At 37.1% G+C, this 16,730-nt stretch overlaps 1 protein-coding gene across 1 annotated transcript; it reads left to right on the top strand.

Moving 5' to 3' along the window:
• The first annotated feature begins 224 nt into the window (after window positions 1-224).
• On the top strand, window positions 225-12,134 carry LOC145045696 (lysine-specific demethylase JMJ27-like). The gene is made up of 5 exons (XM_078994013.1): window positions 225-527; window positions 617-637; window positions 10,678-11,067; window positions 11,167-11,239; window positions 12,004-12,134. Exons 1-5 carry the CDS (start codon window positions 225-227, stop codon window positions 12,132-12,134), a joined length of 918 nt encoding a protein of 305 aa, XP_078850139.1.
• Window positions 12,135-16,730: the final 4,596 nt, after the last annotated feature.

Raw genomic sequence — 16,730 nt, 5'->3', positions numbered from 1 at the left:
TGTGCTTTTTTCTTTCTCCCCTATATTCATCCTTGTGAGCTCACATTTCATATGCCAGAGGTCATCTGTGAAAGCATTCTATCTACCCTTGGGTGAAAATAGGACTATATACATCTTACCTCCCTCTTACCCCATTTATATAGGATTTGGGTTTATTTGTTGTTTGCCTTTAAGTTAATACTACATTGAGATATATTACATGCCTAATCAACTTTTCTCGTGACATGCAGGTTGATGTTAGTCTTCAAAAAAAATTTACTTGGTATACAGATGGTATATATGACACTGAAGGGTGGCCTCAGATCCTAAAACTGAAAGACTGGCCTCCATCAAATTCATTTGAAGAACGGTTGCCATGTTATGGTGTTGAATTCATCACTTCCTTGCCCTTCAAAGAATATACACATCCTTGTGATGCCTACCTTAATCTTGCTATCAAGTTTCCTGAAAAATATTTGAAGCCGGACATAGGTCCTAAAACATATATAGGTTATGGTGTTTCTAAAGAATTAGGACGTGGAGACTCTGTAACTGTAACATACAGGTTTTGAAATCATGTTTTGTAATGAATAAAATTGTGAAATATTATGTAAAATTGAGTGTTGACTTCTAACAGATGGTTTTTACTAGAAATAAGGTAAAAACTATGTTTAGATTCACTCAGAAAATAGTGGAAGTCTTATGAGATTCCAATTAAAAGCCAAATAGTGAAATTTAGCGAAAATATAAAATTTTAAATAAGTAAAATTTTATTATTTGATGTTGTAGAGAATCTCGTTAGAAACATGTAGGCGAAAACCTCATCAAAATCCGAGTTATAACGAAGAAGTTATGACCAACTGAAGATCCGGACAAAACCGGCGACGGCACCGAATGACGTAAAAATTGAGTTTTTGATAAACTACTTTTTAGCCTGAGTAATCTAAATGAAAGTCGTAGTATTCGTTAAACCCAGAAATTCGATAAAAAGAACGCCAAAATCTGATTTCGTATGAGGAAGTTATGATTTTTCGAAGTTTTAACTTAGCAGTAGACAGCTAAAAACTCGAATTTTTGATCGAGCGATATTTTACCGATACATCCTAAACAAGAATCGAAGGTCTCGTCATATGTAGTAGAACAGTAAAAAGTCTGACGAAAACGGATGTCGGATGAAGAAGTTATGAATTTTTAACGGATTTTCATGTCCCGGTCTGTTAAAAATAATAATATTAAAAATAAATTCAAAATTAGCCACGAAGTCTAAACGAAAGTTGTAGAGCGTAATTTTAGCTATGCGTGCATATAAAGAACGTAAAAAACGAAGCTCGTATGCGAAAGTTATGGATTTTAGAAGTCAGGGGCCTGAAAATCGAAGAATTTCGCATGAATAGTACCGGCCACGTCACCTCGCACGAAGCAGGTGCATCACCGGAGACATGGCCCAAACCAAGCTGCTTCGCTACTTGCAACCCGAGACCGACGCATGTTCCCTTCTGATTCGCCGAAGCCGAGGTCCAACAGGAGCGAGACACGTCTCGCCTACCAGCCTCGTATCCGATCCTCGTGTCTGAGCCTCCCCTTCTTGCCACCTGCCCCTCGTTGCTGCTGCCACTTGGCCCTTCGCTGCTTAGCCGACTCCGAACCTCGGCCCTATATAAAGGGGGCTGCGAGATCTTCCGAATAACTGCGGAAATTTTCCACTTTTAGCCCCTCTTTCCATATTTTCTTCATTTTGACTTTCCCTGAAGCCCCGATATCAATTTTAGCACCCGAAACATGTCCCAAGACCCCCGAGAAGCCCGGAAATTTTATCTTTTCGGTTTTGAAGCCCTACCTTCGCAGATCCCATTTACAATTAAGCTCCCGTTTTTCAACATAGAAAGACATATTTAAAGCCGAAGTGCTGTCCAAATTACTATTTTAACCCCCAGTTAACTTAAGGTAAGTTCAATATATAGGAACAATTGTATGTTATGTGTTATATGTGCTATGTGCTTTTCAGTGTCATTATTCTGAGTTATTTTCTCGTGTTATTTGCTATGTTTATAGCAATTGTAATACCTTTGACCATGTGATCAGTGAAAGGACTTAGATTCACATTGGTACCGGTACGTAGCCTCTGGTCATGTAGAGTTGTCTCCGTAAGAGAATGACTTCTATTGTATGGCATTGGCAAATGGTTAGACTGGACTATAAGCTTAAAATCTAACAAGATGTTAATCATAAATTGCATGTCTTCTATGCCATTTGGGCCAAAGCTTTATTGATATATATCAAGAATTGAAAAGTATATCTTTGAATTAAGTATTTGATTGATATGAACGCTTGTTACATGATTTCACATACATCTTGTTGTTCCTCTTTGCTTTTGCCACATTGAAGTATATGTATGGCATAACATTATATTGTATCTATTTTTGAACTCACTAAGCGTCACCGCTTACCCTATTAGTGTTTAACAATTGCAGGTGATAAGTAACTAGTATGTTTACATACTATTGAAAGATGTAGAATAGTTTGTAATAGTACTTTTGTACTACATTTTATGTTTATATAAATTACAATATCCTGGGTAGTTATGTAATATATATAACACTTTGTAATAGAAGGTTTGTATCCAATAGTTTGTAATTCCCTTTTCATCAATGTAAAATATTGCTTTTATAAATATGCAAATAGCATGTTTTGGAGTAATGATATTGTGAAGTACGAAAGTTTGGGTCTTTCAAAAATACGAAAGTTGGGGTCTTTCAACCATGGTATCAAAGCAGTAGTTTAAGCGAACTAAATTCCACGGATTGGTATATAGACTTAAACTACAGGAAGTTCAATATATGAACTTAATCATTGTAAGTATAGGGATACAAACCATAGGAAATATATAAGTAAAAGTATTAGGTAATATTAAACCTTAATATTCTAAAATACTATCTTACTCCGTATTTTAGATCGATGGCTGAACAAGTAAGTAGCCATACCCCTGATGTTGGTGGAGATCCTCAACCTGAGGAAGTGAATACTCTAGTATCTCCTCGTGAGGAGCGACTTTTAGGTAAACTAACCGGTGTTATTCGACAGACTCTCAAAGAACACAAAAAGAATGATGATAAAGGAAAAGAGAAAGTCACTGAAGAATCTTCAAGCGGAAAGGTGAAGCGTCCCTCGTTCAAAGATTTCAAGAGTAGTGGTGCTACAGAGTTTTCTTGTGTCCTTAATCCTATAATTGTTCTAACTTGGATTCAGAACACCGAGAAAGTATTTCGTGTTTCTCATGTGGATGAGGAAGACAAGGCTATCTATGCTTCTGCAATGCTCATTGGAGAAGATTTAGTCTGGTCGGAAGCAACATATGAAGCTCTCGATGGATGTGACCAGGAGAACTTATCTTGGGAGTTGTTGAAGACTTGTGTGCTAGAGAAGTATTGTCCTCTAGATATGAGGAGAAGATTGGAGAAGGAATTCCTCGAGCTTAAACAAGGAGGAATGACTGTGAATGAGTATGAAACTCAATTTAATCAAAGAGCAAGGTTTGCTACGAGGTATATTCCAACTGAAGATGAGAAAATTCAGTTATTCATGGAGGGACTACGACACGACATCCATGATTTCGTTGTCAATCGGGATGTTCTGTCATTTGATAAAGCCGTTGAGTATGCTCGAAGGCGTGAGCATGACTTAGAAATACGTGGTGCCACTCTTACTATTCCAAAGCATCCATGTACTGAAAGAACTACTCCTGCTTCCACTATTCCACTAGCTCAATCTATTCGGACTAATCCAAGCAAGCAAACACAATCTCAGAGTGCTTTTCGTGGCCGTGGTAGGTCACAATATTTTTCTATTCAATCGTCGTCATGTCGCGTTTGTGGAAGGAATCATCCGGGTCAATGCAAAACAGACAAGGAATCCATTGTCTGTTATGGGTGTGGAGAAACAGGTCATATCAAGCCAGCTTGCCCAAGGAAGGATGTGACTTATGCATGTAGTATTACTAGCCACAAAAAGCGTTTTTGCCCTACTCTTACCAGCCAAGTGATGGGAAGTCAAGCTTCAGTTCAACAACTAGCGAGAAGTCAAGTCCCTGTCCAACAACAAAAGAGTACTCCAGCTAAAAAGGAGGAGGTGCCAAAAGCTAAGGGTCGTGCATTCCAGATTACCGCAAAGGAAGCACGTGAGGACCCGAATGTCGTGACAGGTACATTTCTTGTCAACTCTAGACCTGCTCACATCTTACTTGATTTTGGTGCCTCGAATTCTTTCGTATCTTATGAATTTGCGCATTCTTTTCAAACTGTTTGCTATGCACTCGCGCAACCATTTCACGTAGATACTGCAGGAAGTATATCATTACTTGCTGATAAAATCTATAGGGATTGTGTCATAGAAATTGAAGGCTATAATTTTCTTGCTAACCTAATCCCTATATCCTTTCCCAATTTTGATATTATTCTCGGCATGGATTAGTTGTCATAGAACCATACAGAACTCTTGTGTTACGAAAAGATGATAAACATTCCTATTGAAGGGGAAGATCCTATTCATGTCTACGGTGAACAAAGAATCTTAAAAATAATCTCTTTCCTCGAAGCTCGTAAATTCATATCGAAAGGTTGTCCTATCTATCTGGCCTATACAGTTGACATCTCAAGAAAGGAGAATAAAATTGTAAATGACTTTCCCATTGTTAACGAATATCCCGATGTATTCCCCGATGATCTGCCTGGACTTCCTCCGGACAGACAAGTAGAATTCCGAATTGACCTTGTGCCCGGTGCTGCTCCGATTGCGAAGACTCCTTATCATCTTGCGCCAGCCGAGATGAAAGAAATGATGATCCAACTGTAGGAATTACATGACAAAGGCTTTATTCGACCGAGTACCTCTCCCTGGGGTTCTCCAGTATTGTTTGTCAAGAAGAAGGATGGATTGATGCGAATGTGCATTGATTATCGTGAGCTGAATAAGGTGACTATCAAGAACAAGTACCCACTACCTCGCATCGACGATTTATTCAATCAACTTCAGGGTGTTAGCTATTTCTCAAAGATTGATTTGAGATCTGGCTATCATCAGTTGAAAGTACAAGAGCAAGATGTACCGAAGACTGCTTTCCCTACTCGTTATGGGCATTTCGAATTCCTTGTCATTCCATCCGGTTTGACAAATGCTCCTACTGTATTCATGGATATAATGAATCGAGTGTGCCGCCCAATGCTCGATAAGTTTGTCACCGTATTCATTGATGATATTCTAATCTATTCGAAGTCTGAAGCCGATCATGCCGTTCATATTCGTGAAATCTTAGAACTTCTTCGACAGGAGAAACTTTATGCTAAATTCTCAGAATGTGAATTTTTCCTTCGGCAAGTTCAATTTCTCGCCCATTTTTTTCTAGTAACGGTGTATCTGTAGATCCCATCAAAATCGAAGCCATTCAAAATTGGGAAGTGTCCCGTAATGCTTCCGAAATTCGAAGTTCCTTAGGTCTCGCGGGATATTACTGGAGATTCATTAAAGACTTTTCTCATATAACCGTACCTCTCACAAGTCTTACACGGAAGGAAGTGAAGTTCGAATGGGGTGAAGCTCAAGAAAAAGCTTTCTCAACTCTAAAAGATCTTTTGACTCATGCTCCCATCTTATCACTCCCAGAAGGTGATGATGATTTCTCTGTATATAGCGATGCTTCAAGATTGGGACTCGGTTGTGTGTTGATGCAACGTGGTAAAGTGATAGCCTATGCCTCAAGACAACTATAAGATTATGAAAAGAATTATCCCACCCATGATCTTGAACTCGCTGCATTAGTATTTGCCCTAAAACTTTGGAGACATTACCTTTTTGGTACGAAATGCCAATTATTTACCAACCACAAGAGTCTCAAGTATATATTCAGTCAGCAAACTCTGAATATGAGACAACAACGAGCCATGGAGCTGATCAAAGACTATGACTGCGAAATCCTGTACCATCCTCGAAAGGCTAATGTGGTTGCAGATGCACTTAGCAGGAAAGTTTATCATAATAGTATGTGTTATACTATTACTCACACTACGGTGAAGTTAACCATTCTTGATGAACTAGAGAAGTGGAAACTTGAAGCCTTAAAGTCAGAAAATGTGAAGAAGGAAGGAATGGTACATTATGCTGATGTTTTACTTGATGATCCACGAGGATTAAAAGTAATTAAGAATCGGCTATGGATTCCAACGATTGGTGGATTAAGACAGAAGATTTTAGATGAAGCTCATAAGTCTAAGCTATCAATACATCCTGGTACAAGTAAAATGTACTATGATGTAAGAGCTGATTATTGGTGGCCTGGATTAAAGAGAGACATTGGAAGATATGTACATGAATGCTTAGTATGCTTAAAAGTCAAAACAGAGCACCAAAAACCTTATGGAACCCTAGAAAGTCTTAGTGTTCCTGTATGTAAGTGGGAAGAGCTGTCCATGGATTTTATTACCAAATTGCCAAAGACTGCTAGACAGCATGATAGCATTTGGGTAATCGTCGACCGCCTAACTAAGAGTGCACATTTTCTCGCCATGTGTGAAATGGCTCCAATGGAGAAATATGCACAAGTATACTTGGATGAAATTATTGCAAGACATGGTGTGCCACTAAAGATCATTTCCGATCGCGATACTCGCTTCACTTCTCACTTTTGTATGCGTATGCAATGCGAATTGGGATCTCGAGTAGCTCTCAGCACCGCTTATCATCCCTAGGAAGATGGTCAGACGGAAAGAACAATCCAGACAGTAGAAGACATGCTTCGTGCATGTGTTTTGAAGTTCGGTGGTAACTGGGATAAATACTTACCGCTTGTCGAATTTTCGTATAATAACAGTTACCACACTTCAATCAAAATGCCACCATATGAAGCATTATATGGTCGCAAATGCCGTACGCCGTTATGTTGGCGTGATGTAGGACAGAAGATCCTTGGAGGCCCTGAAATGATTCAAGACACCACCGACAAGATTCAAATCGTATGAGAAAGAATGAAAGCGGCCCAGGATCAACAGAAGTCCTATACGGAAAAGAGAAGACGACCTATAGAATTCCAAGTGGGTGATTTCGTGATGCTGAAGGTATCCCCATGGAAAGGGGCGATTTGGGAAGAAAGGAAAGTTGAGTCCTAGATTTGTTGGTCCTTTCAAAATCATTTAGAGAATTGGAAAGCAAGCATACCGCTTAGAATTGCCTGAAGATTTAGCAGGCATTCATGATGTGTTTCATGTAAGTTATCTGCGCAAATGCTTGCGCATCTATGTTGAGACAGTTCCATTATTCGAAGTGAAATTGGATAATAAGTTAAGATATGTAGAAGAGCCTGAAGAAATCGTGAATGAAAGAACAACTAAGCTATGCAATAAAGAAGTAGAATTGGTGCCTGTCAAGTGGAAACACCATCGTAGCCCAAACTATACTTGGGAGAATAAGAATGAGATAAAAGCAAAATATCCCCATTTATTTTAATCGATGTAATTTCGGGGACAAAATCCTCAAAAGGAGGAGGTCTTTGTAACATACACATTTTGAAATCGTGTTTTGTAATGAATAAAATTGTGAAATATTATGTAAAATTGAGTGTTGATATCTAGCAGATGGTTTTTACTAGAAATAAAGTAAAACTATGTTTACAAATCACTCAGAAAATATTGGAAGTCTGATGAGATTCCAATTAAAAGCCAAATAGTGAAATTTAGTGAAAATATAAAATTTTAAATAAGTAAAATTTTATTATTTGATGTTGTATAGAATCTCGTTAGAAACTTGTAGGTGAAAACCTCGTCAAAATCCGAGTTATAACGAAGAAGTTATGACCAACCGAAGATCCGCGACAAAACCAGCACGACACCGAATGATGTAAAAAGTTAGTTTTTAATAAACTACTTTTTATCCTTAGTAATCTAAATGAAAGTCGTAGTATTCGTTAAACCCAGAAATTCGATAAAAAGAACGCCAAAATCTGACTTCGTATGAGGAAGTTATGATTTTTCGAAGTTTCAACTTACCAGTATACAGCTAAAAACTCGAACTTTAGATCGAGCGATATTTTACCGATACATCCTAAACGAGAATCGAAGGTCTCGTCATATGTAGTACAACGGTAAAAAGTCTGACGAAAACAGATGTCGGATGAAGAAGTTATGAATTTTTAATGGATTTTCCTGTCCCGGTCTGTTAAAAATAATAATATTAAAAATAAATTCAAAATTAGCCGACGAAGTCTAAACGAAAGTTGTAGAGCTACGCGTGCACATAAAGAATGTCAAAAACGAATCTCGTATGCGAAAGTTATGGATTTTACAAGTTTGGGGCCTGAAAATCGAAGAATTTCGCACGAATAGTACCGGCCACGTCACCTCGCACGCAGGTGCGTCATGAGAGACGTGGCCCAAACCGAGGTGCTTCGCTGCTTGCATCCCGAGACCAACGCGTGTTCCCTTCTGATTCGCCGAAGCTGAGGTCCAGCAGGAGCGAGACACGTCTCGCCTACCGGCCTCGTATCCGACCCTCGCATCCGAGCCTCCCCTTCTCGCCACCTGCCCCTCGCTGCTGCTGCCACCGAGCCCTTCGCTGCTTAGCCGACTCTGAACCTCAGCCCTATATAAAGGCGGCTGCGAGATCTTCCGACTAACTTTGGAAATTTTCCACTTTTAGCCCCCCTTTGCATATTTTCTTCATTTTGACTTTCCCTGAAGCCCCGATATCAATTTTAGCACCCGAAACATGTCCCGAGACCCCCGAGAAGCCCGGAAATTTTATCTTTTCGGTTTTGAAGCCCTACCTTCACAGATCCCGGTTTACAATTAAGCTCCCAGTTTTCACATAGAAAGACATATTTAAAGCCGAAGTGCTGTCCAAATTACTATTTTAACCCCGGTTAACTTAAGGTGAGTTCAATATATAGGAACAATTGTATGTTATGTGTTATATGTGCTATGTGCTTTTCAGTGTTATTATTCTGAGTTATTTTCTCGTGTTATTCGCTATGTTTATAGCAATTGTAATACCTTTGACCATGTGATCAGTGAAAGGACTTAGATTCACATTGGTACTAGTACGTAGCCTCTGGTCATGTAGAGCATGTCTCCGTAAGAGAATGACTTCTATTCTATGGCATTGGCAAATGGTTAGACACGACTATAATCCTGAAATCTAACAAGATGTTAATCAGAAATTGCATGTCTTCTATGCCATTTGGGCCAAAGCTTTATTGATATATATCAAGAATTGAAAAGTATATCTTTGAATAAAGTCTTTGATTGATATGAACGCTTGTTACATGATTTCACATACATCTTGTTGTTCCTCTTTGCTTTTGCCACATTGAAGTATATATATGGCATAACATTTTATTGTATCTATTTTTTGAACTCACTAAGCGTCACCGCTTACCCTATCAATGTTTAACAATTGCAGGTGATGAGTAACTAGTATGTTTACATACTATTGAAAGATGTATAATAGCTTGTAATAGTACTTATGTACTACATTTTATGTTTGTATAAATTACAATATCCTAGGTAGTTATGTAATATATATAACACTTTGTAATAGAAGGTTTGTATCCAAAAGTTTGTAATTCCCTTTTCATCAATGTAAAATATTGCTTTTATAAATATGCAAATAGCATGTTTTGGAGTAATGATATTGTGAAGTACGAAAGTTTGGGTCTTTCAAAAATACGAAAGTTGGGGTCTTTCAGTAACTAAACTTCATTGTCACAAGTCTGACGTGGTATGTTTTTTCTGTTTAGTTTTTCCAAATTCATCTGCTTGAAATTTTCTATTGATCTATTCTGATTTTAGGCAAAGATAAGATCACTAGTATTGGATTTCATCTAGTATCATTGGAATTGAATTTTTCTGTTTAGGCATCATCAAGAAAACTTTTTTTTTACCTTTTAGTTATAGAAGTTGCCATTTCAATTTGAATGAGAAGGAATTGGTTTGCTGATGACTTCACTATCTTCAAAAGAAATATAATACAAGCTGTCATGAAAGTTCGTTTACTTTCATTTCACACTTGCAATTTTTTAGAGTCTCATATATATTACATGGGGATTGCATAAATTGCTGGAATGCAATCTTAGTTTTTTCGAACCTTTCTTGATCTGTTGGAAGAAACCAATAGCCCTCTTCTGTTTCTCATCTTTTTTCTGTTATTAAAAGAATAAAAAGCAGTAATTGCAGTACTTCTTGGACTCACCATGGAAAAAAGAACCATTAATTATAAAAGTAAAGTGAAGTGAACTTTATGAAGTAGTTGTATATTTACTATCCGAGTTAAACATTAATTTGTAATGCCTGTTTTTGATTTACAATATAAAATCATCTCTAGCTTTATTTTAAGAAGACAAAAACCCGATCTAAACATTTTGGTATGTCAAAATAAAACCATTTTGAAAAAGTTGAACTTGTCATGTTAGCTTTTGTTGTGAAGAGTTATTTCAAAGAGATATATTCTCTGTTTTACACACCCAATATGTTTTGGGTTTTATATCTTTTCATTCGTTAATATTTTTTCTAGTGACATGCAGGTGAATGTACTGACTCATACTACAACTGTGACCCTCGACTTTGAACTTTGTAAAAGGATAAATGTATTAAAAAAGATGCACAATGCTCAGGATCAGAAGGAACTTGATGTTGATAAAAGAAAAATGCTACTTTTGAGCAAGTTGTTGGGTCGAAGAAACAAGAAGGGCATAAAACTACTAGTAATCGATTAGACCAATATTTATTGAAGAAGGAAAGCTATGAAAGAGTTGAGTTTCACATTGATAAAAAAGATAAGAGGAAGAGAAAGGGTTCAAATCAAAGAGTTGATGGAGCAGATGGAAATAAACGAAAGAAAAAGAAGGGCAGGAAACAAGTGATATCTTTTAATAGTGAAGAAGGTGATAACCAGGATGATACTTCAGGTACTTGTGTGGTTGGAGCTGATTTGGGAGATGGAGGTGCTTTGTTGGACATATTTAGGAAGGAAGGTACTCCTAAACTCAAAGAATATCTCAAATTACATTTCAGAGAGTTTAGACATTCCATCTGTCTTCCACTGCAGCAGGTATTAATCCTAACTTTTAGTTGAAATTCTTTTATGTGTAGCATCACAATCCTACATAGTAATTTTTTAAATTATTCAATTGTATTTTCTTTGGTCCAGGTGATACACCCAATTCATGATCAAACATTTTACTTAACCATGGACCATAAAAGGAAGCTCAAGGAAGAGTTTGGTTAGTATGCATTTGCAAGGCATGTTATGTATCACCTTTCTCACTGATATAAAATCTCTGAATGTGCTTTAGTTTTTGGTTGTGATAAGGGATTGAAGCATGGAGTTTTGTCCAAAAGCTTGGAGATGTTGTCTTAATACCTGCTGGATGTGCCCATCAAGTTAGAAATCTAAAGGTTAATAACTTAGCACCAGTTATTATACTCTTTCAAACTGCATTAAATTGCTTCATTTGAAAATAATAAGGATCATCAGGGCTTGATGTTGTGTGCATGAATTGCCATGTCACAAATCTACCCAAAGCTACAGGTATGGTATCTTTTATTCTATTATCATTATCATTATCATGTTATGGGTGATGTCTGTATATTGTACTAAAAGTAGAAAGTATAATTCATTTGTTCCAGGAGATTAAAGAATCCATGCAGTCCGATTCCAAGCATTTAAGGCAAGAATATCATAAAATTACTGAGTGCATTTAAGGCAAGAATATCATAAAATTTCTCTTCTTTCTGGGGTTATATCATAAAAACCTGATTAATTAAAATTTTAATATTATTGGATAAATTAATATTTTTGTGGTGGCTAATTTCTAGTTGTCATTCTTACGGTTCTTCAATTGCCACAGAGCTCTGTGTGTGTGTGTGTGTGTGTGTATATATATATATATATATATATATATATATATATATATATATATATATATGGTATCTTTCTGAGTGTGAATGGTCTGAATTGAAGTTTTTGTTTTGTGTTATATCTCAGATTGTGATTTGGTTGGTTATCTTGAATATGCATGGGTCAAGATCTTTGAATACAAAAACATGTTGAAGTTTGTTATTGTGTTCCAATATATCCCTAGTGACCGCAAGCCACCACCGGAGGACCACCGTTGAGCACCCCCAAAATCCGGTGGCCACTGCCCATAGAACAGGTAAGGATGCTTTGATTTGGTTTTTTACTGATGTGTTGTTTTTCGGTGACCACCAGCCACCACCGGAAGACCACCGTTGAAGCCAACCCGGAGAAATCCTGCTACCATGGCAAATCTGCAATCCACTTCAGGTGCAATCCACTACTCCCTCTTAAAAAATTGGAAACTTAGACATGACTACATATGATCAAAATAGCTATCTAATTTTATTTATAATAACTATTTATGAGGTTGTATTCATTTGAATACACTCTGTCAACTTTTGACTTGTTTTGCCTGTTGACCCTGTTTTTTTTAACTAATTTTGTTATATGATGATGGAGATATTAAAGTGCTATGTTTGGATAAGTAAAGGTGGAAACTTGTAAAGAGTGGGCACAAAGTTGCAGAGGTATGATTCCTTGTGTTTATGCTTAGGTTTTGTTTCGTTGGATGGAATGGAATGAACCATTCCATTCCACTCCTTCCCCAATTTCATTCTACCATACAATACAATGATATATTACATTTTCATTAATTTTTCTCTTTATAAAATTCATTTATCAATGTTTATTGTGAGTATTTCCTTCTCTTTCATTCTTGCTTTGTTAGTTGTTTCTAATATGAAGGTAGGCCACTCTCCGGTTGTATTTTTCACATAATTAACAAGGAGTTGTTGTATCTAGTCAGACTAGGCTTGGAGCAACGGTTGCAAGAGATGAGTTTAGAAGAAGAAGAAACAAGGCTGCAACTATAGTTCAGGTACTATGGACGAATTATATTTGTAAAGTATTTAAGAAAATGATTAGAAACAAGGGTGAATTTGTACAGATTAGTTAGCTACTTACAGCTTTATCTCGAATAAGCAAATGGGCAATGGATTGTATTTTTTTGTATCTAATTTGTTATTTTTGTTACAACTTCTATTGATCTGTTTTATCTTTTCATGGAACGATTATTTGTATGACATTAAATTTATGCGATGGAATCTGTTTTTTGTATATGATATTTTATTTTCTATTATGAAACATTAAATACAAATTTAATTTGAAAATAAGTATATCTATTTATAATATTTTTTAAACATTTAAAATTATGATATGCAAAAATGTGTGTCATCTTCATTTATGACATGGCCTTTCTTGACAAGGGTTTTCTTGATACGAATTGTGTGTCATTAACACGCGCGTCGTAAGGTTACGACATGCGAATGCGTGTCGTCTTCCTTTATGATAGGGCCTTCCTTGATACGCATTGCGTGTCGTAAATGAGCGTCGTAATTGTGCGTCGTAAATGAGCGTCATAAATGCGCGTCATCTCTCTTTATGACAAGGCCTTCCTTGACATGCATTTGCACGTCATCTGAGCCTTTTACGACATGCAATGAGCATCGTAAAAGGATGTTTTTCTAGTAGTGATTTTTGAATTTGGCATTTTAAGTTCAATTGAGCATTTACTACTCAGTAGACCAATCATATGTCCCAAAGAAGTGACTCATACCTGCTATTTTGCTCAAATGTTGACAATCTTCTCACTTTCTGTTTTGTACAAGTAGCTTCGGGAGGTGTGTTGTTCGTGTGTGATTAACTTGCTTTTAGATTTTTCAATAAAAAGGGCAAGCCATTCTTAAGGCACATGACTCACTTACCAACTTAACTGTTTTGAAAAGATTCGGTTGCTTAGGATTGGATCGATTTTTTTTAAACAAATGAATGCAATGCAAAAATTTAGATGTAAACAAAAAAATAATAAAAAAATTAGAATAGAAAAGAAAATCTTTTTGGCTTTTGAAAAATTTCTATGCATAAAAATGAACAAGAAAATAAAACTTAATACAAAATGTACAAAATTACATGCAACCTACATGCAATGGGATTTATGCATGGATAGATGCCCTCCCCAAGATTAAAATAAGCATTGTCCTCGATGCTTGGAGAGAGGCATAGTCGGCCTATTGAGGACCGGGTGGTGGAGGATATGGTGGGAACAGTGAAGGATAATCAGTAGGATAACATGAAGGCCACTGGGGTTGGGATGATGATGGTTGCTGCTGTGTGGGAAGGAGAAGTGCTCGGTGAAGGTCACTCAACACATAATGGATATTGCGGTTGTGTTGCTCTTGAGCGACCCATCGCCGATCTTGTTCAGCCCATCGTAGCTCTTGATGGGCCCAACACTCTTGTTGAAGGTTACGGTAGTCATGAAATTCGGAAGTGATTTCAGCAACTCTTGTTGAAGGTTACGGTAGTCATGAAATCTCTCCTACTTACTGGTGGAGGCTCGTGTAATGATGATCTAAGCGTGCAAACTCGCCCATGTAATGGTTGTGTTCGTGGAAAGGAAAGGGGTGAGACGAGCTAGAAGCACCTACAGTTGGAGTTGGAGCAGAAGGATTAGGAATGGTAGCTGAAGATCTACGGGTTACATTAACACCCAAGTTGGACTGGAGCTTCCAATTGGAAGATGGGATATCATTGGCTAAGGCTAATATCCTCTTATTTTGGCTGTTGATGCGTAGATATTCTTTACCATCGATGGTCCAATGAACATCTCCATTGGAATTACGGTGGAAAAGATGCATGATTTCCAGAACCTCAAGTGATAAAAGAGTACGGCCCATAATTATATTGGTTAGATTGTTAGGTAGATGGAGGCCAAGATGTTCAGCTATAATAGATACCATGCCTCCACAATGTAGCTGGCCACCATTGCTCATGGCATTTTCGAGCATCTTCTGAACTTCCCAACACCCAAAACGAGGGACTTCCTTGGGCTTGTTAATCATGCACCACAAAACTTCTAATTCTTTTTTGTTTGCCTTGCTAATCTCTTCTTGAGGAAATAAGAGAGAAGTAATAATTTGGTGGGTGACCTTCAGTACCATATGAATAATGGTAGATGCTTTTGTGGTGCCTGACTAATACTCATCCTCACAAGAGATACTTCTCCAAAAATTCCGTAGTTTTGCTCAAATACAACATTTTTTATGCCCTTTGTTGTATATATATATATATATATATATATATATATATATATATATATATATATATATATATATATATATATATATATATATATATATCCCTTTTTGCTTTAGGAGAACCAATGATATCACAAAGGGTATCAGCATGTACTTGATGAGATTAATTTAGCAAACGGAAGGTGAGGATATGTGTCTGGTAATCAAAGGCTATTGAGGACAAGAATTTCAACATTGGTGTTTGATAACTAACTGCATGTAGATTCAATAACCCTTCCCAACCAATGTTCTTGAAGAGCTTGTGCACACCTTTATAGATATGAAGGTCCTTGAGGGCTTGGATGTCCATAGAATTTTGAGCCCCCATTACTCTTCTAATAAGGCTTGCATACAAAATGTTTTGTTGATTGGTCTCAAAAATAAGACCAAATTCATATGGATTTTTCATGGGTTGTTGCCACTGTTCATCATTGGGTTCTTGACCACCCATATGTGAGGTCCCAATTCTAGCCCTTTTTCCACGGGAAGCCATTGTCCAATTGAATTAAACAAAGTTTTGCACAAAATGTAGGACAATTTAAACTCAAGAGCAAGCACAAAAACTAGCAATATCACCAAAATCACCCCAAAATCTAAGTATATGCACAAAAACTAGCAATATCACTAAAGAGTTGGAATAATTATATCAATTTGTGCTTGAAAATGGTGGTAGGATGTTGTCCAATGCTTCCCCAAGCTTTCCCCAAGCTTATCCTACACCAAATTTCAAGCATTAGGTCGAGATTTGAATACCCAAAAATTCTAGGGTTTGCTCAAAACCTCCAAAATCGGCCATGAAAGGGATGAATTTGAGTTGTAAGACAAAGAAGATGAAGAAAAGAGAAGAATTTCATACCTTGGAGCTTTATTTTTGGAGCAAAATTGAGGAATATGGAGTGTTTTTGACGATTTTTTTGAAGGGGGCAGTAGGGAGGAGAAAAATCGCAGTTGGTGTTAAAAGAATGAGCAAGAAAAATCGAGTTTAACCTTAAAAATTACCTAGCTCTGTTTTTACGTTTACACGACCCGTGTAAACTGAAAGGCAAAATTTACACAGCCGTGTAAATTAAACGTCTGATATGTGCTGGTTTGGTCGTTTACACGGCCTGTGTAATCCGTAAGCATACGTTTACACGGTCGTGTAAACTTCTATAAAGGCCAAAAAATTGATTTTTTCACTTTTTGGAATTGTGATCCGCCAACCCACTACTGCCAGGAAAATGATTTTTTACCCTCTTTAAACACGAATAACAATTTGGAAACTTAAAAACAAAGAAAATATGATGGAAAAACAAGGAATGACAAAAATACCCCCGGGTTGCTTCCCGGTTAGCCGCCCCTTTTTAAATTCGTTGGCTCGACTTTGTCCCCTTAATGAGCTTCAGTCTTGATATGCGGGCCTCTCCAACACATCAACCTCCTCGTAACCTCCATCTTGACATGTATACTCTTTAAGGGATCCGGTGGAGTTTTTGCTCCTGAATCTTGTGCTTGTTCCACCGGTGGAAGGATTTTGACTTTGGTAGATGGCCTGGGTTTTATATCATCACTCCTCACATG

The sequence above is a fragment of the Lactuca saligna genome, chromosome 5 (assembly GCF_052625555.1).
Source record: "Lactuca saligna cultivar CGN05327 chromosome 5, ASM5262555v1, whole genome shotgun sequence".
Lineage (NCBI taxonomy): Eukaryota > Viridiplantae > Streptophyta > Magnoliopsida > Asterales > Asteraceae > Lactuca > Lactuca saligna.
The sequence above is the reverse complement of the archived record's forward strand: the minus strand, read 5'-3'. Positions and strand labels throughout refer to the sequence as shown.